Source organism: Athene noctua, chromosome 8 (assembly GCF_965140245.1).
Source record: "Athene noctua chromosome 8, bAthNoc1.hap1.1, whole genome shotgun sequence".
Lineage (NCBI taxonomy): Eukaryota > Metazoa > Chordata > Aves > Strigiformes > Strigidae > Athene > Athene noctua.
The window spans coordinates 28254593-28276461 of NC_134044.1; the positions used below are offsets into that span (position 1 = coordinate 28254593).

The following is a 21869-nucleotide window of genomic DNA, read 5'->3' on the forward strand; positions in this document are numbered from 1 at the left end:
GTGCTGATCTAGACACTAGATTTAGAAATTCATTCACTTGGAGAGTCATCTACAACAGATTCCGTGGTACGTCACACCCAAATGTACACCTGACAGTCATTTTTTGTGTCCATGAAGACTTTCTTCTTCGTACTTCAGAGAAAAAAAAATAAAAGTAGTGAACAAGTTGAAAAAACAGCACCACCATTGTGTTAGTTACAGCAGAATATGCCAGGAGGAAAAATAAAATACTTATTTTTTGCCTGTCCAAACTGGGTCAAACTTAAGAAAAAAACCCACCACGTTTTGAGGAGGCATCACCTATCTCTGCTGTCTCTCCGATGAAGAGAGCTGATGGAGCAAATTGTTTTAGTGCCCCCTGACTACTTGAGCCTTAAGTCAGCGGGGTGAGCAGGGAAGTTCGAGCCGAGCAGTGACCCGTTGTGCTGCGGCAGAGCAGCACCAGTCACGGAATCTGCCAAGACACTCGGCGGCAGAGACAAGCTATAATAAGAGTTATAATTCTAACCATACCCACAAAAGGACATCTGACACCGCTACAAGACAAAACCCCTAAATTATAACATATGCCCTCAAAAAATATCAGCGAAAACAACTTGCTACCTTCTGCTGACTACAGCCAACTACAAAAGGCCTTATAGTTACTGGAAAACAAAAAATTCTATCTTGGTGCTTCCCTCAGAAATGAGCATCACGACAGAACAAACGAACCATCAAATCTCCCTGCTGCAGCTGAAACCAAAGAAAAAATAAAGGCCAGAAGTCAATAGATTATCCAGGCAAAATGTTCACTCGGTTTGTGCTGTACCATCCACCATCCTACACACCTATAAACTAAGGACAGGTAAGCTTGTGGTGGGTGAAGGACGTCTTCTTTTTCCTTTATGTTTCACCCACAAGGAAAATAAATAAATGATACAGAGGGAAGAAAGCTGAGAGCTTGGGAGGCTTGAGGAAGCCTCATACAAAAACACAACTATAAAAGACCTTGCTGGGCCTCGTTTTTCTGGAGCACACACAAGGCAAAGAGAAACTACGCTAACTCTTTTTTCCTACACACACGCATTTAAGGAAAAGTGCAGGTTCCTAATTCACTCTCACTGGGGTCTATAAGAGAATATTCCATAGACAAATAATTATGCAGTAATTGCAAACAGCAATGGCATCAAAGAGCTCTGTCTTCTCTCTGTATTCAAATATATTGCTTTGCAAAGCCTTTAACAAACAATAACATGATGCTGATACAGTCTCAATCTTCGAAATGACAAATAACCGTAAAGGGAAAAAGCTTCTCAGATCCATATTCTCTGTACAGATATACTTTGATCACTGTTTGATTAAACTGAAAAACATGCCGTCCCCCTTCAGAAAAGTTTATGAAGCAGAGATTATATCAACGCCACCCTAGGTACGTTTCATTTTGTAGTCTAATAATGCTCCAAGTAAGACAGCCCTGCACAAAGCCTACCAGTCAGTACCTGAGCTCAGAGGAAAGTGGGCTGAGGTCATAAAATGTTTCTATTATCAATTTGTACTCTTTGCCCTAACTACCTTGGAAATGACCCAAACAGGGCATTTTGTTTTCAAATTTAGCATAAGCAGTTTTCTAAGTTATCAAGATATAAAGCTAAAATGCTTACTTCCAAAAAAATTCCGGGCACTTCTTGTGTTCTTCCTACAGCTCTCCGATATCGACCGTCGTTATAAAAGGACATGAAGTCAGGCAGTGTGCTAACAGAGTGCTGCCACACACCCCAATGTGATTTAAGATGCGCTTCTCCACAAAGTCCAGAAAACCTCTCACGCACCAAATGTGACGTGCTCAGTATGGATCCTTTCCCTACTTTTCTACTTTGATTAAAAAAATTAATAATAATTTTGGCTGGAACATTCAAGTTTCTCCTCAAGTCTTCTAGAAGTACTAAAATATATTTGAATTTCAGGTAAATGGGTAAAAGGCATCCTGTTGTTGACTTATCAGATGTAATGCAAACATGTCAGGGGTTCTGTTTACACTGAATGCTACTGACTGCTGAAAACATCAGCAACAAGAAGAGATAAATATCCCCCATGGTTTGGTAAAATGAGGAAAATATCCCTTAAAATGAGTGGAAGATGCCGCTCTTGAAGTTCCCAGCAGTCTAAGTAAAGTACTACAAATAAGAAAAAAAACATGCAAATAGCTAATCCTAGATATTTACATAATTAGTGCTAGAACCACGGACATGGAGGCAACAATATCCAAGAGACACTAACTAGTATCACCAAGCCGTAAAACCAGGGAGGTAACTGTGAGATACCTCCACAAAAGTGGGTGGAAGATGCTGCTCTAGAAATCCCCATTTAGCGTTTCAGTGGGAACCCACCAAAGGGAAATTAATGAGTGACACACCAGTGTCCTCCTCCTTGAAACCAACCCCATGAACAGGGCAAAGCTAAACATCACAGTAAAGGCTGCAGGAGACGACGATGTACACAGCAGAGGTAACTACACAAATCGCCTTTTCTGAAATCTGTAAAACCAAGATCAACAATCCAAGTCATTTCAAGCAGAAATTAGGTTGGCAGCAGGTGTTGAAAGGCAGAGTCCGTCACTCACCCGTAGCAAGTGCTTCTGCTGAAACTGCACTTTGAGCCCCAAGAGAAGCCCCATAGGAAATCCTGACAAGGGAGGGGGGCAAATGAACAGTGAAAACCATCTTTCCGAAGGAAACGCTCTGTGTACTTTCCAATATTCCTCATTCTTTCCTTAAATCGCGGTTAATATGTATTGGAAAAATATTTAATCAATTGAAGAAAGCTATTTAGCATATTTGGAGAGAACTGTAAATTAAACCATCATTTAGTTTGAAATGTTAGTATTTTAAAATTCTCAAATGTGACAAGAATCACACTATTCAAAGATTTTAAATAATTCCCACTTAGTTCATAGAAAATATCATGTACTATCAAGCAAATTAAGGAGAGAAAAGAAAAACAACACTAAATGCTTCCCTGGTTTTATTATACATTGTTTGTCATTTCACTTACCCATGCTTCGTGCCATATATCTCCTTTTCTTTTCCTTTGCCCTTCTCTTTTATTTTTTCTTTCTCTCTGCCTTTACGCCGCTCTCTTTCACGAGACCCGCTATGAGTTCTCCTATGACTGGATCTTTCACTACTTCGACTATAAGAACGTTGACGAGGTCTTGATCGTGATCTACACAAAATCCATAGTATTAAAATTTAGCAGTCATACATTTTTCACTGTCACTGTATGTCAGATTTGTTATATAATCCAAACACATTTTTAAATCATTCAGTAATGTAATACTTTTAAACAAAATCCTGCCAGTTTATCAAAAGAAAAGTGAAAAATAAAACACTGCTTCTACTCTTGAGGAAGAATGCAAAATAGATTAAACCACACTACCTAGTATTCACCCATTAACAATGTAATCTGGTATTAGCACAGTAATCTTTGGAGCTATTGGAGAAAGAAAGGAAGGAATTTTTTTTTTCTTGAACGTTAAACTTCCAATTCTTAAATTCTCATCAATTTAGCTTGGCAAATAAACAAAGAATTTACAGCTGCTATTAAGTGCTTGTATTTACATATTAAATACATTCCTATTAATAACAATTTTCCAACAAAAACGTGAAAAAACAGAAGTGACATGTCCAAACCCCCATCTTTAGCCTGCTGAGCTGACACTTGAACACAGCTTCTCAATATCAAATTCAGATTTGAAACACACTTTGCAGAGAGCCTATAAAAAGGCCAACCCTACAGGCCCAATAACGCAAGAAACTGCACACAGGTGCAAGGGTTTGTGCACATATTTGGTTCTTTGTTACAAGTTCCTGCACGGCTATAGGATACTCTGTTCTCAATCATGTTATCCATTCCTCTGTAATAAATGTGTGTTGTTCCTGATATACTTGAATGAAAAAAGATCAACAAGTATGATTACAATACGACTGTTTCTACACATATCCGAAAAAATATTTTCATTGCTCCTGAATTTTTTTGGACAATTTTCTACATCTTAATTTCTGATTTCTCAGGTATCAACACATCTTTTCTGGGGTACACAAGCAGCTATAGACAATGAACATTTAGGAAAACGGCAGTGCAAGTTTGCATGAGTTTCTATCACAATGTACATCTTCACAACAGTTCTGATGGCACCTCATTGAAAAGTTTCATTAAGTACTGAGAGGGTTGGGGGGGGGGGGTAGGACATTTTTTTAAAACGGTATAAAAAAAAATTTATTTAGCACCGCTTGGAATGCAAAACTCCAAAGGCCTTTAAAAGCAAAATCACACTGAAAAGCTCACTCAATTTAAAAGGCAACAACTGTTTAATAAAACTCAACAATAGTATAAGCAAAAAAAAAAAATACTACATCCAGATGAAGCTATAAATTACATTTAGGATGAATGTTGCCATTGAGTCTGGAATTTGTCCAGCGTCCTGGGGTTAACATACCTATTCTTGCCACGGAGCCTTTCAGACTAGCAGGAGAGGTCAGAGCCTCAGTTTTACGTTTCATTCAGCAGATGGCATCTCTTGCAACACAATATCTCCTATTATCGGGCACACTATTAGCACTAATACAATAGATCAAATTACCACTTAAGTGGCGTATTATGAACTAGAGAACATTTTCTGTCGCAAAATGGCTTCTTATTATGTCATCACAAATTAAAAAGCATCCATCCATTCTTTAGGCCTCGGGTAGAGGAAGTTTTGACCTAAAAAAGTATCCGGGATATTAGATGTATTTTTCGGTTGGCACAGACACTGGTTTTACAGGCACCACGACGAGGCAGGCACAGATTTACAGACATTCACTATTCAGAGTTAAACCATGATTTCTGAGAACTCTGCAGGCAAGATGCAAAGTCAGAAACAGTTAAAAAAAACAAACCAAATAAAAAAAAAAAAGCGCCCTATAGTAACACAAATCACGCCCATTTGATGCAAGGCTTCTCCTTACTTAAGGGTGTAGAGTCCTTCAAACAGAAATAACTGAGGAATCTAAAATATTTATTGCTAGAGCACTTTCTTTTTCAGCTCAAATTTGAGCTTGATTTCACATCCACCTTTTGCAGGTGCAAAATAACAGCAAATTCCGTGCAGATTAACTGGATGCTCAAATCCCAGATTTCTGTTCACTCACGTGTCTAAGTAGAACAATTGGCAGGTATAACATATACAGAAAAACAGCTTTTAAAAATTAAACCTAGACTTGTATCAAATTTGTAATAATGACAGCACTGACAAACTGCTAAACATTTTCTTTACGGAAGCTGTCACTGTTCTTTCATTTGTAATCTTTTGCACCCACAAAATTCAGGAGCCTGGAGTGATCCCTAATCATTGTTTATCCTGTCGGGGTTTACAGTTACAGAAAACAGCTGATACAGCTTGTGTTCCCTGTCCCAGGCACACAGGTGAGGCAGGCAGATGACTATCAACGGGATATTACAGTGAAGATCTTAACAAAAATGTTAAGTTCTACTCCACAGAAGCCATCTCGGCAGGACACGTTAGTTCAGTCAATCCTTCAATTATCAGAGCAGTTGATCTGGGCTGTAGATCAGCCCAGAGCACAGATGCAGACAATCCAGAATTGGCTTCACGCAGAGCCAACTTCGGTTTGGTCAGACTTGTTAGCTCAGATAACAAGTTAGCACAGGCAGAAGGGTCTTCAGGGCAGCTCAGTGTCAAGTCTGGCTGGCTCCGTGGGCTGCAGACCCCCAGCCTAACCCAACCCGACTGCGAGGCCCTATTTTAGGGGTTCTACAGAGAAAAGAGTGCAGGAAAAATGCTGCAAAGTAGATCTAGTGTATTCTGCTGCACCTGAATCAACTCGCAGGCTCTCCAATACATTTGTTCTTCAATAGCTAAGCCGTCCATGGGGTTTATCTGCGCGGTGCAGGACAGAGCGGCCAAGACAGGAGTGCTGAGGGATAGACACCAGCACACCCCAACACAGCCTCCTGATGGAGCGCCGGGCAAACACCAGCCACGCCGACCTGTGATGGATCCGCAGAGACAGCCTCGCTCCTCCAAAGATGAGTTTTCCTGGGGTTTCCATCATTATACAAAGTTCTTGGCAAATACTGAACGTTTCACTCTTTTCCCTCAATGCCGCAGAGCTACAGCCCTCCCAAATAAAACGAACTCTGCTTGCTAAGTTCATTGTGTTTATTCATATTGACTGCAAACAGTATTTCTAAAGCACAGATCAAGCAACACGGCTCCAGAAATACAGAAAGATGTACTAACCCCAGCCACAAACAGGGGTCAAGTAAATAAGGAAAACTGAGGCAAAGAAAAAAGGAACAGTTGAACTTTAACGCTCCCTTCAATTCCTGAATGCTAGTGAAATTCAGATTCCATTACTAATTTTTAAACTGGAGTAACAACTGTGTTTCCAATGATGTACAGCAATTAGCATTTCTGAAAAATCTTGTCTTGCATTAACCTTTCTCCTTCACAATCCATCCAAACCCACAGTAACAAAGGACTATTAGATACGCCACTAGGCAACCACGGAACACGGTTTTATTAACAAATTTAAGCTGAATCTCAGTTCTTGTTTAAGCCTTGTACCAGTCTGAAAAAAAATCTTAGGGACTTCTCACACAAGCAGAGACATGAAAAATTTAAAATTTCCTTGCTTAACTAAGTAACAGCTTAGTATATTATGAATTAAGACACATTATATCATTTTTACCATGTTTTGATGAAATGAAGCACAAAGACTAAATATTTTAAGATAACAGACATAAGATGGCAAACAAACTTGGCAGCATAATTCCCTAGAACAATTTAATCTTACATGATAAAAGTTCTGCCAGCAATAAACCATACAAGAACTGCTGAGCTTAAGCAGGTAAGACCACAATCTTCTTGATCTCTGTTAGTGTGTGCACTCTTAGAGCTCTCGGTTTCTATGAAGTGCCATAAGAAATGATGATTAGCCGTGATTGAAGCAAAAGCTGCAATTATGCCTTCTAGAATTCATGAAAGTGTACCCGCTTCAGCCATGAAAATGGACAAGCACAGAAATGTGTTGTCCAAACAATTCCCTTGTCTCGCAGGAACGAGTGGGAACTGCAAAACACTTAAGAAATGAAAAGGCAATGGGTTTTGCCTACAAACAGGTTTTCCCTGCATTCTTCAAAACCCAAAATATAAGCTAAGGCTTCTTTCTGCCCAAACTAAAAAACTTAAGGAAGGGACTGACCAAAAGAATAAGCAAAGAAGAGATTCGCTTTATCTTTTTTAAAAGGCTTAAGATGTAATCTTAAGGGGGGGAAGCATTGAATGTTCTAAACTTGAGGACAAAAAAATAAGGTTATTGATTCAGTAACGTTAAGAAAACTTAAATAAATGAAGCTAAAGAGATCAGACTCATAGGATGAAGGAAGCAAAAGGTATGCAACACCATACACCGAGAGGCTAAAAGTAAGCATTCAGAAAGCAAAGAAATTCTACAAAACGATCTTTTAAAAAATCTGAAGAAGGAAAAGCGCAGCTTCCCACAAACTATGCAAAAGGATGCGCCGTGTTTGTTACTGCAGATGGTGCTGCTCTTCCTGGGATTTTATTTATTGGTCAGTACTCCCAAAAACTGCCATTTGAACTTTCCCTCTTACACACAACTGCTCGAAGACCCCCGATCTCTAAAACCTGCCCTCCAACTCTGAGGGAAGCTCCAGTCACTCCTATAGCCCAGGCTAATTAAACTCAACTGTTAATACTAAGTCAAGCCTAATTCTGCAACACCAAACACAAGCTTCAACCAACCAGGTGACGAGAGGACTAGTCAACGAAGGAACCGTCTTGTCCGGAATCACCGGGTAGCAGCGAGTGACTGCCTGACCAGATACCATCCTGCAGACATCAGGGCAGAATTAAGACATTTTAAAGCAAGTCTGGAATGCTGTACGCTTCAAGTCTTTGACTTTGTAATCCAAATAGCTTTCTCCACTTAATTTCTACACTGTTTCTCTTCCTTTTAAAGAAGGAGGTAACATTCAATCCCTAACATCCACTTTTCTGTGGCAACTGCAGAATTTGAACAGTGAAACCTCAGAAATTTAGACCATGCCTTGGCAACTTCAGGTAAGGCTGCTGACCTTTCTCTAAAACATCATGCCTGCAGGTAACTAAAAAATTAAGATCAAGACCAACAGGAAAAATGATGCTTCAAATTGCCTCGGATAGGCTCCGTATTTAGCGGTGTCACCCCCCAGCAGCACAGGCTGGGTTCTCGGGGCAGAGCCTCTCTGTAACGGCAGATGAGCAAGGGCTGACCCCAAACCCCTATCAGCACCTTCACTGGGCCAGGCTTAAGCACCTGAAAGCTGCACTTCATGCTGCAGAACTTCATTTTACAACATGTTACCATTTTAGTAAGAGAGCTGTCTTTTCTCTTTGCCTATAAGCCCAAAATCCTGAAATATTTGTTTTAAGAACACTTTACGCAAATTTCCCTAAGGCCTAGATTAAATCCAAAATACACAAATAGGCTCTTGACAGGGGAAGATAGTTTCATAAAGTGAAAATTAACATCCACTAAACTTGCTGCTCAGTGTATAACAAGCTGTGGTACGTTTCCATTTGTAGCATGAATGAGTTCACCTATATGTTACTATGAACTCCTATTAAATTACCTTGCAGTATATATGGAACAGGAAATAATGATACAACTTCATGAAACAGAGCTACAAGAAGTCATCTGTGCCAAGAATTCATCGGTAAACAAGAACAAAAATCCACAGATCAAGCAGCGAATAAAGATTTTCTATTTTGTTACTGTTGAAAAATAAAAACAATCCTGATTATTCATATTAAAGCAAGTCCCAAAGAGTTCAAATCGTAGAACTACTGGAGGAAAAAAAACAAAACAAAACAAAACACACCAAGCTGGAGAGTAGACTGCCAGCATGTACACCCCCTTCCCCCCAAACCAACACACACAAAACACCCACCCACCATGCCAAAGGTTAAGTCATTTAGTCAAGTTCAAAGATCTTCAAAGAGTTCTTAGATCCAGATAAGCCCATATGTTACCAAAATTCTGTGAAAAGCTATTACTTTCCAATCTGCTTTTCATGTCTAAGTTACAGAACACACAGATGCTTGGCATCACTCAGTATCCCTAAATTCTCACACCAGATAATCAAGGCTCACCAATAACTTTCCTATCTAAAATCCTAAGAAATGTCTTTATTCCATCAACACTTAGTCCACTTGTAAAAATTGAAAGTATCCATAAAAGCCCATTCAGTTACTGCACAATAAGTGTTAATTTGCTAATTTCTTCACAGGTAATCAATTAAAATGTAAAATATTGGATAAAATTAGTTGCACTAAATTTAACAGCTGCTCCATAAGCATAATTAGTTTCACAAGGGCCATATGTATTCTGAACAGAGACAGAGTTGAAACAAATAAGCAGATTTTAAAACAAGTTTGAGGAAATCTGCATTTAATTAGCAGGTGGGCACTACAACTGCATAATGTTTTTATACATTTATATTTATGAAGTGACAGAAGATCTAAAGGCTTTTTAAAATGGCGTTTATTGTTTGAATGGGAACTGTTTTGCTGCATGCTAAAGTGATTTAAATCCTTATAGCTCTGCTTTGAAAAAATCATAAATGGTGAAAGAAAACATGTGGAAAACTGTAAAACTAGAAAGAATTTGCGACAAAAAGCAGATACACATACCATAACCAAAAGGAAACTACACTTAATTAAATGTACACTACATCTGGAATATCAGCCTAATAAAACCTGAAACTATTAATTTTCATTGTTCTAAAGGAAATGAGGTCAGTGTCGTTTAGTATTTCCCCAATTATATTGCACTAAAGCATTGAACTATATCTTATAGGTACAATCTAATCTTTTCAAAACACTACAATTTGAAAACAGTCACTGACATAGACTTTTTTTTAAATGGAAAGAGGGATTAGAGCCCCAAACCAAGACAGCTCTAACAGAAGAAAACAAATGCTCTTTCAGTAAAAGTAAGTTTTGGAAAAAATAAGCTCTTTTGTTGGCAAACAGCAACCACCACCCCAATTAAAGTTTCCAAGATGTTGAGTTCTTCCCTGGCATTCTTCTAAGTATCTCTCAGCTGATCCAATTCTTATTAGGTTATTATTAGCTCAACAGCCACAAACGAAACCCAACAAATTCATGCCTTTTTAATACTTCAGCAATAAATCAAAAGTCTGGGAAAGAACAATGAAACACAACTGCATTGCATCAAACCTGGATATTCATATTGGTCATAAAGACACGGTGCAAACACACAACTAATTGCAGCTAAATGACATGTTCTCTTTCAAAGCATATTAAGAGAAAGCTTCTTGTTTAACTCAACTTCACTACCAGGAAAAAAAAAAAAAAAAAAAAGAGTCATGGTACAAATTCTTGGGGAAGGTAAAATAATTTCAAGCATCAATTGCAATTGTTCAGTGTAGAAATTATTCGTATTATATATCTATTTTTTTATGCCAACATGGCTACCTCTATAAAACATTTCAGGTCACTATTAGTTTGCAATTTTAAAATGCATGCATTTGAGGAAGTTAAATATAGATAATATGTACAGTAATATGGTTTGTTTACTGTGAAATAGAAGATGAGTGAAAATGAAACTAGGCAGAAGTAGAGTCAGCTTTTAAGTCTGAAATGAGACTAGTGTTAAGAGGAAAAATAAATCGTTTCAAGCCAGCAGTTTAGACAGTTGATAAGTGACAAAATAGAGGGATATTAGAGATAGTAACAAAATCGTCCATAGTGCCAGAGGAAAGCAAGAGAAACTATAACCAATAACTGGGATAATCAAGACCCCTGTTTGCAAAACTGAGAAAATGGATTCACCAGATACAGGCATCAACTTAGATCAGCAATAAACAATTCTCCACCTATAGGTTACGTTAATTACATAATCAAACATTTGAGGCAATAATGCTCAAAATTCCAGTAAGCTGTAATCAAAGGATTTACTGAAAACTTGACGTGAACAGTGCAGAAATGCAGCTGGATGGAGGAACGGATAGAGAAGATGCTACTTGAAGTGTTGTTTATTCTCCAGCAGGCTGTTTGTTACAAATCTAGTTCTCCAGACTACAACCTTCTGGTCTTCTTCCTCTTCTCAATTCCAAGGAAGATTCAAGTGCCTCCTTTGCCACAATGCCTTGACTATCCCACCAAGACTCTGCTTACAGCAGCTGGCAGACTCTAGATCAGTGCTGGCAGCTGCAGAGTGTCTCTGGTTCAGCACACAGAGGTGATGGAAAACCTACAGCAGAGGGGTGAAAAAGAACCAACTCCAGAAATACAGGAAGTCTACTTAAGCTGAGCTTTTGTGTCAGCAGTCCTTTGCTCAGGCGTGTTTCCCGTGGAGTTTGGGCAGAACTCCTTGCCTAAGCAAGGAATGACAGAAGAGAAGCTGACTACGGCCCTACCAGCCACAGGAGCACTTCCACAAAAGCCTTCACGGGAAAAGAAAACCAGAAACCAGACTTTAGTAAGTATTACCTGAAAACCAGAACTATAAATCATAGCTTAACTGCTGTGCAAGCATGGAGATAAACCGTTTGGTTTGGTTGAAGTGCTTTTACAAAACGCCTAACAGAGCTCGGTACACTAACCCTACGTAACTATAATTTGCTCCCTTCACCAAATGGCCCACTTGAGCATTTCCCCGCGTGCAGAAGCGTGATCTGCTCGAGACAGCCAGATGCACGTTGCAGGTATGTACGTAAGTACATAAACCAACTGCAGGGTTCTTGGATACACATTATTTTTGCGTTCGGCACAGAAAACTATAGAGGCTGTTTTTCAACAGGCTTTACGCAGAGGCAGGATTGTGGGAGCAGCTGTGGCCAAAGTAAGTGTAATGAAGTGTGCTGGCTGGGATTTGGGAGGGGAGAACAGCTGTGTGAACAGCTCCCACGGATCTACTGGAATTGCGAGCTGTTCCACTCCGTTAGCGATGGCAGGAGGGGATTCTCTCCCCAATTTAGTCCTTTAGCTTATACAGAGGTCACTAATTGCCCTAGATATAACTGCTCCAAAGGAGCTGAGGATCTCGGGCCACATCTTTATCAGGGGGAAATATGCTGCATCATTCATTGTCCTTGTTAGTCTGAGTGAAGACTCTGAACTGCCTCTCTTTGCTAAGATTTCACCTCAAATTACGGCCGTCCGTTTAAGAACACGTCTGGTTTTACATTAAGTGAATTTCTCTCTCATCTTTCTTTTGAGACGGTCCCAAAACACAACTTTTTTCAAACCCTACATTCATGTAGCCATCTCATGACTGAGCAGAAAAAGCTAGAATTTAATTCTAATGACCTTTAGGTAATAAAATAACAAAGAAACAGAAATTAGTACACTGTCCTGGCTATTAAATAAATGAAGAAAAAAGCCACCCCTCTGATTCCCCTTCTGTTCTCACTCAAAGCAGTTCTAGCAGTCTTGAAGTTCTAGACTTCATAAGAGCATAAAACCACATACACCCACACAAATGGCTGCAATACCCAGCTTGACATACACTATATATAAACTTCCATATGACATGAAAGTTAAGGTTGATAAGAGAAGTAATTATTAATTCCAGTAATCTGTTAACAAAATAAAAAGCTCAAATGAGTGGAGGATGTCCACCTTGTCTTCTGTTCATCCAAGAATTTAAAAGCTACTCAACCACAAGGTGAGGCAAAAGCAAACCAGTTGTTAGTTTGCCACACAAAGATAACAGCAAGAAGGACTCCTTCCCCTCTCCTAATGGAATTCCAAAACTGCCACTGCTTTGGTCGAAGAAAAAGCAACCAGGAAAAAAAACCAAACCCAGGCTGTATGAAATGTCTGTTCCTTTATATTGTCTTTCCTACAGGATTATATAATACATTTTACATCTTTTTTTTACATTCTTTAAAAAGAAAGAATGGGAAAACCTGAATTCTACATGACTAAGACAACATATGCTATTAGCAAGTAAAACCATCAGACTTTGTAATTAATTTATACATCACATGCAGTTATTCTATTCTTGATACAGCTGGAATCTATTTTAAAAAACAAGGGTCCAGCTTACTTTCAGGACTCTCAATAAATACACCAGATTAGTCATTCCTGCATCATGCAGGCATTAGTGACTCTGCATCTGCTATGACAGGAAGATCTGGATGAATCACACAGCACTGAAAAGGCTCACATTCATTTTCCAGATGGAATCACTATCCAGGTAATTATTTGTTGTAAATTTGACAACACCTCCAATATTATGTTAAAATCTTAAGGAACATAAGTGAGATTTCAAGGTTGAATTTTTCACTTCGCTGGTGCCTCTGAGAAGATCAAATTAGTTCTAGGTATCTGCTCCTCTTCCGTCTCTCTTTGACAAGATCACCGTTTTATTCTTTGTGATTGTAAAAGACTGAGGTCCCAATCACGGCTGCATGTTGCATGCTGCAACATTTTTGTATATTTACATCCACAGCGAGGTATTAGACAGCTGAATGAAATTACCTAAACAGATGCTTGAAATCAACTTACGCCATGGGACAGTAACTGTTCTCATAAACCAAAAAAAAGCAAAAACAAATTAAAAAAAAACAAACACACAAACAAAAAAAAACCGTCACCAACACAGAGCATTACAGCACCACCACTGTCAACATGAGGCACTCAGAGTGGTAAGTACCACCAGCATGGATCCAAAACTACCAACGGAAAAAAAAAAAAAAAAAAAAAAATCTCAGAATTTCTCATTCTTCAACACTGCAGCAAGTTGCAGTACCACTTAAAAAGCAAAAAAACCCTCTGCTTAAAGACAAGATTAAAGCATATGCTTGTCCTTAAAAGACTGAAGCTATTGAGACAGACTTGATTCACATGATGAACAGGTCTCAAACGATGCTTTGGAAATAACACGTAGATGAAAAGCTGTGTGTCTACTTCTACTTGACCAGTAACAAATTAAGTCATTACTCTGTGCTCACAATTACGAAAAATTAAACCTTTTTCTTTAATTCAATGATAATGAGATATTTTAGGTTTACATTTTACGAGATGTAAAAAGTTTGAGGTATTCCACCTATACTTTTTACCATAGGTTTGTTTATGAAGCATATAGAAAGACTTCTAGAATACCATCTTGTTTTCCCAAATTAAAATTAAAAAAACAAACAAACAAACAAACAACAACAACATCTTTAATGAAAATAGCCATAATTCAACTCCAGGACCAAGTCTTTGAAAATTAAGTCATAAAAGGGCTTGAGAAACTCCTCAAGAACACACACAAAAAAGGAAAACCATCACACAATACTATCAAAATCTTGTGAAGACACAACATAAACGGTTTGGATACTGTATTACTGTTTTCTAATACACATTCTATAAATGCAAGTTAGATGCATCTTACTTTAGCAGTTTGTATTTTAGAAACACAAAGTAGATAGAGGAAAACATGGTCTTTTTTAGTATACTCCTAGATGAATACTGAATGGCTTATTTGCTGGAGACTGATGAATACATAGCTGACAGGCTTAGCAGCTGCAAAATCTACTTTACTGGAAGTTATCACTTATAACCCTCTTGTGTCCTTCCCAAACCTCAACAGTAATGACTAATTACCCTCCCTTACTTGGAGAGAAAATTTTACTTCACATTCTTAAAAAAAAAAAAAAAAGTGTTTTCATCATGGAACCTCCAATTGTTACATAAAATACTGTAAAATTAAATGTACCAAAACCAGAAACAACAACATTTAGATTGTTTTAATAAAATAGAAAAGCAAGAAAACTACTTAATTATTATACTTCAAAATGTATTATGACTGTTCTGATCAATTGATGATACTGGTCACAAATTAATTGATATTAATCCCAATTTAAATAGGTAAAAAGATCAATTAAAATGTGACTTGTATATACCTGCGCCTTGGTTTAAAAAAGATTTTCCGTTTTACCGTGGAATTTTCTGCTAAGTTTTGCTCTTTGTTTAAAACATAAAATAACAAAACCTCACAAAAACGCAGCAAAACCATGAAATAATCCCAGAGCAGCATCGCACGCCCCTCCTGAACCTGCAAGAAGCCTGCAACAGCAGCTATTATGTACTACGCTCATCTCAATCAGGCAAAAATTAAAATGTAAACTGTATTATTTCCATCACTGAGAACATTACCAAAATTATGCAGTTGAGCCAACCCCAAAAAGAAAACACTACCTATAGTGTCCCTCAAAGCCTTCAGCAATTCTCTTCCCAACAGCTACATGACGACTCACAGAGTATTAACAACATTACGGGGAAGATTGGAGGGGAGGGAATGGGAACATCGTGAGATTTCAGAACTGGAGGGTGTGACAACGTTAATATTAAGCTAACAACGCACCAAGGAAGGAAAACCTGCTAGCACCCCTCTGCGGCCTTCAGCCGTGTCCCCCTGTGCCTGCAGGGACACCGCTCGCTGCCTGCGGGTCACTGTGCTGGCAGGCTCTTGGGTGTTTTTCATGTCTCTCCAACTTTGTATTTTCCCTACCCATATTGTTGCCTGCTGCTAATCGAACTACCAAGTCTTTGGGGCTGAAATTCTAGTTTGAATACTCATGGCTACTGCAGACAGCACCCTGAGAGCTGGATTCCTGCCTGACGCTTCCCTATTATTATAAGTAACATAAGGGTATGCTGACTAACCACAGGCAATCAAGATATTACCATTCCCGGGATGAGATGATATCATCTCTTAACAATCTATTGTACTTCACAGCTACGACATACTAGAAACTTGATAACTTTGGTTACCAAGCTTCAGTTTTGTAAGATGCACCAACCTTGCGATCGTATCGGCTTCCTGTAAGGTTATGTTCTGCAATAAGGTCAAGACTTCATTGTATTATTCAGATCATTCGATCTTTTTAATTTAGCTGACGCATGGGAATACTCCATAATTCAGATGCTTTACCACAGTCTTCAGGAAAGCTTCCATCAGAATACTTGAGATCTTACTTTTTCCTGTTGCCTGATCTGCAACATTCAGATTTCTAATGCTCCTTTCAGGCTGGGGTGAGTAACAACACACCCTAATTATCACCCCTCTGAGTAAGCAGCTCCACTGACTTGGACTTATCATCAATCTAATGCTCTTTTGCGGTCTGTGGCTACAAATCTGTGGATGTACTCTGATTTTAGCAAATACTTGCTCACTGGGTCTCGTCGCTAGGACAATCAAGGTGTAAGGTGTGTGACTGTGCAGGTATTTTGTTTTTATCCTGGAAATCAGATCCAGCTAAGGACCCCATCGGATTAGGTCACTGGTTTTCTCCTCAGGGACTGGCTGAGCCCTGCAACAGCACCGATACACACGCCCTTCCTTTCCTCGTGTTCATGTTGATCCTGCTGCCTACCTTGTTTTGATTTACAATGTTTTCACAGTAAATTTAACAGTAGACTGCAATCAGGGGAAAAAAAAAAAAAAAAAAAAAAAAAAAAAGGGACCCTTATATCCTGATTTGATAGTTAAAATTCCTGACGTCGGAGACTTAAGGAAGAATAACCAGCTGACTTAATAATGGAGAACTAGCTGAAAATAATTTAAATTGAAGGCTTGCTTGAAATTTGCCTACATTTCCCATTTCTTGGGCATATTTTCTCTTTGCTCTTCCAATGCCCTATCCAGCAGCTGTGGTTTGCCTACCCACTGGAAAATACAATACAATGTAATGTTATGAACAAAAACACATGTAAATTTTCGGTATATACACATTTTTGAGGAACAGATAGTTTAAAAAAAAAAACAAAAACGCTCTGAACTTTTCACAGACAAATGAAGCAAAAGATTGAAGGCAAGAATAGCATTAGCATCTTTTTGTTTGTTTGTTCTATCCTTTGATTGCTCTATCATTTATTTATAAATTGTAGCACAATACTTGGACAGGCTGGAGCAGAAGCAGCAGCAGTGGGAAAGAACGCCATTTGGCCATTTTCAACTCATTTTCAAAGGGGGAAAAAAACCAACAAAAACCAAGAGTTATTTAACATTCCCTAATTAAAATCTCAAGGAAAGCAAAATTATATTGATTCCTTGGCAACAAGTCTATCCTTGACTGGACCACTTGGCCTCAGGGGGTCTCCAGCCAAGGCAAAGCAAAGGAGTTGAGCTACGAGTAACGCAGGATACAGACTGGCACAACTAATTTGCTCAGTGTGTGAAATTTGATATTTATTTTTTTTACTGCTTGAAAAATATGAGATTTTCTCTGCTCTGGTTTAGTAGGAGAGTTAGGTCCAGGTATCACCTGACCAGAAAGGGAACAGCTCTACCTAAAATAAAACCAAGTTGTTTATTAAATTATTTTGTAATATGCATTTTAAAATATGCTAAAAAAGATTTCTAAAATCTTGACAAACGTATCCTTTCCAACATATTTTCTTGGTTTGTAGTGCTCAGCTGCCACAACAGTACAATCTTTATTTGGACACCCATATATTTGTTAGAGGACAAAGCATCTTCAAACTGTTAAAATACAGTGCATTGAAGAGTTCACAAAAGATTAATGACTTCTAGCTAGCAAAAATTGCATTTTGTTAGTCAATAATTAGATACAAATTTATAAACTGCACGTCAATGAAAACAGGTCAGTCATCTTCTAACACACAGAAAAAAAAATAAATCTAGACAGTGTTTGCTGGGAATTCCACTGGGCATAACGTTATTTACCAGTGCCCCAATGTTGGGTAGTCTGCAGAGAAACAGCACAACATCAATACGGGGTAGTAAATTCTGTTCACGCTAGAAAAGATGACTGCTTTAAGACAGAGAAAAGTCCAGAGGAAGGGGAAGCAGTGGCCAAAGCTGCTCAGTTTCAGAGCATGCTGAGGGCCCCCACAGCACCGCTCTGAGCAAGCCCCAGGGAACAGGAGCTGATCTTCCAAAGCAAACCCCAAAAGCTTGGCAGAAGGGGCCTCCTGCCTTCAGCGAGGAGGACACTGGGTACCAGGAGAGGCTTTAGAGAGCAAGGTTGGCGACTGGGGTCCACTCCGAACCCCAAATTCAACCCAGACGTGTTGATGTTGAAATTTGGTAATTACATAAATTTCAAGTTCTTGCTGTGAACAGTTTTAGAACCACCATGACAGCTACACTTACGTGATTCCTGTTGCACTGCTGCATTACATCATCAAAAAATTTACTCACCAGTCAAAGTTGTAACTACTAACACCAGAGTTTCCAATACAACCGATTGGAAAGTTCAAAGGCAGATTAAAACGGCCGCTCCACTCTGAAATGTATTTCCAACTAACAGTTTTGGTAATCTACAGAGCAGCCTTTCCATTACCACATATTTGACGGGACTTCAAAAAATAAAATTTCTAGTGAGTATCAATAAGAAAGGCTATTTGTATTTTATATAGTTTTTCTGTCTTGAGTATTTGTTTACAAAAGTGATCTCTTCTCGAAGATTACCATTATAAACATCTCAAAATTAAAACCGCTTTAAAAAATTGAAAGAATTGTGCAGCTTTCCTTAAAGATCAGTTTATATTTTAGTTTATGCTACCACAATTCACTTGCTTTAGCCCCTTACCTGCTATCTGAACTAATACTGCATGAATAAGTGACTTTTTTTTTTTGCTTTTTTAAAAATATTTTCAAGCAACGTTACACTTTAACCATAACCTGAACAATTATTTTTTAAACTTATGTTTTAACATTAAATTACTAGAACCACATTTTTTCGTAGCAAAAACGGCAAAGCTGACCTTTATTTTATTAGCCTACAATTTGCTCACCGGTGTTTTCTTAAGCTATATGAATGGCTTATGTACGCTGACAACATCCCACAGATGGTTATGATTATGTTCAACAGGACAACGCACTGACTGAAAACTTTCACAGACGCTTACCTAATGGGATGTCACATTAAATCTGACACGGTCAGATAAAATAACTACATACTAATTATAACATCTCAAAACGGTCGTTTTCAAACGATAGTCGCAACATTTCTAACGTAATTATTGACAGAACCGGTGCACTAACATTCACGTAAGAATGAGTTTTTAAACAAGCGTGATTATTACACAGCTTTCTTCTGCCAGAAGATGTCCTTGAATATACAGAGCTGTCAACATCTTGGAAATAGATGCCCCTAACTACAAAACTCTGGTAAACGTCAGAATTCGATTTGACTACTACTTGCTTCCTCTCTTAATGCTTAATGACTAATTCCTCAGAGATACCCTTAAAAGCCCTAAAATGTTGTCCTTGGGTAGAAACTTTCACTCAGCAATCAATCGGGAGCAAATTAGATGATTGTGTTGAAATGTACTGCACTGTTTAAGCTAACAAATGAATGAAGAAAGGTAGTATATCGGAACATATGCCACTACACTGAAGTTGCTAAAAGGGTCTGTTGGAAGAATATTTGGTTTCCAGTGAAGCTAATATGCTATAAGAAGGGACAGTGATGAAAGAATACCAAGTCATATGGAAATCCAAATATAGTGACAGACACAATTATTTTACTAATTGCTAATGAATACAGTCAAGTGGCTTCAAAAAGCAAAACTTTGCTTGGACTACTTCAGGTTTTGACCTCTGCATGAGCAAATGCATTTCAAACTGAAGCCCACCAAAATTGATTAACGGCGCCAGCCAAGGCCAGCGTGTAGTTGAAGCTTTTTTCCATCTATCACATGGCCCCAAGGATAGTTAAATGAACCTTAAAATGGCTACAAACAGCTCAATGACTACACAGACTCCTGCCAATTAGAAATAATTAGGCAGTCATTTTGGTGGTAAGTCTTTTTAAGTGCATACATAATGATGCAATGATGCTTATTAGCGATCTCATATGAGCTATGCTCAAACAGCCTGGAATAATTATGCAACTATCACAAAGCCTTGCACATCTCTGTACTTCACCTTAATGCATTTAAAAATCCACTTCATTACCTCCAGTAATTAATCCTCCATTAATTGCAGGAAAAGCCCGGTTTACCGTGCTTCGTTTCTAATTATCTTATAAATAGTTATGGTTCTAATTAATGTGTTCATTAAGCTGAATATCTTTCTCAAAGCCATGCTCAGAGCAAAGGTTCTGCTTTTGAGAGAAAAAGCCTAACTAGCCATAAGGTGAGGCCATTTTGGTTGTATTTGCTTTTATTTTAGTATATTCAACCTCCTAATTGGCATTTAAAATCTAATTTGGAAGAACTTCAAGAAGACTGTATAGTAGAAAAATAGGAAAAGGATTTTCTTTTTTTTTTTTTTTAACCCATTCTCCAATCAAGAAGCTTAGAGCTTTAACAGGAAAACTTTTAGCATATCTTTTTGATATAGACTGGTAACAGATTTTCAGTGTTATGCCACAGATTAATTTAAATTCTATTATAATTTAGCTTACCCCTGCATGTTTCCATATAAGAGAAGCAAAAACTATAGAAGAAAAAATAGGTATCTAACAGTATATGCATAAATTTTAAAAAACCAAACAAAACCAAAACATACTACCGCCCTTGCCTTCATTTCTAAGATATCAATCAGCAGTACAGAATTACCAAAAAAAAAAAAATTAAAAAATCAGTTATTCAGGCTGAGCATAATATAACCCTTCAAAGTCAAGGAGAGTTTTTCAGTTTGCCTTACTAGAAGTTGGTATGATCCTGTGAAAACGGCAACTGAAGAATATCTTAAAATAATATTTATGGATAAGGAAACTCCAGATTGAAAGCATGTGTTTCACAGTATTTTGGAGGTATGCATATATGAGTTTGCAGAAAACTTAAAGATTCAAAATGTTAAAATTCTGAAAAAAGCACAATCAAAATATTTAAGTTATGGTTAATATTAAGGCATAGATAATTATCTTCCTATCTTTTCCCTGATTTTATTTTTTTAAACTATCCATTATATTTAAATATATCTCTCTCCAGTTGCACTATGCAAGAACAAATAGAAGCTTTCACATTTTTTCCTGATGTGATCACATATTTAACATAAAATATTTTGCTTGGATAGCTACTTAAATGCTATTTTAACGGTAAAAGGACAAAGGCTCTACATATGCCTGAAATTATCAAATTTTTTTTTGTAATCTTTTCTTCCTATAACATCACACCTTAGTAAAATCTGGAATCACTGAAGTCAAGTGCAGCTTTGCCATTGACTCCAATAGGGCTGAGGGTTTATACCAATAAACCTCTATTAGGACCAGATGAAGCGTTCTCATCTAGACATATTCTTGCTTTTGCTTTCCAGGCAGACACGGTGCCTTGCCTTCAAAACTGGCAACAGCCCCTCCTCGCAGTGCCGTACTCCAGCTTTACAACTGCCTCTCACCTGGCCTCAACTCGAACGACCCAGGTTTGCCCCTTTTTGCTCCAAACCACGCTCTCCATCCGTGGGCATCTCCCCGTGTTCTCTTGCTCCTCACTAAAAGAAAGCGAGAGCTCTCAGACAGAGCAGTGCACAGAACTGTCCTCACAGAGTCACAGAATCATTCAGGTGGGAAAAGCCCCTCGGGATCAGCGAGTCCAACCCTCAGCCCGACTCTACAAAGTTCTCCCCTACCCCACATCCGCCACAGCTCATCCCAACGGCCCTGAAACCCCCCCAGGGATGGGGACTGCCCCTCCCTGGGCAGCCTGTTCCACTCTCAGACCACTCTTGCTGGGAAACATTTTCTCCTCCTGCCCAGCCTGAGCCTCCCCTGGGGCAGTTTCCAGCCGTTCCCTCTTGTCCTGTCCCTGATCCCCTGGGAGCAGAGCCCAGCCCCAGCCTCTCTGCAATGTCCTGTCAGGAGCTGCAGAGAGGGATGAGGGCTCCCCTCAGCCT

The 21869-nt window shown here is 38.5% G+C and overlaps 1 protein-coding gene across 2 annotated transcripts in view; it reads right to left on the reverse strand.

Moving 5' to 3' along the window:
* RSRC1 (arginine and serine rich coiled-coil 1) overlaps positions 1-21869 on the reverse strand; it is a 172647-nt gene that overhangs the window by 131208 nt on the left and 19570 nt on the right. The window contains exon 4 of one of the 2 annotated variants that reach the window (XM_074912496.1): positions 3031-3201. The exons of the other annotated variant lie outside the window; for it this stretch is intronic. Within the exon in view, the coding sequence (XP_074768597.1) occupies positions 3031-3201 (171 nt within the window). The remainder of the gene's footprint in view (positions 1-3030; positions 3202-21869) is intronic. 2 annotated transcript variants of the gene reach the window in all.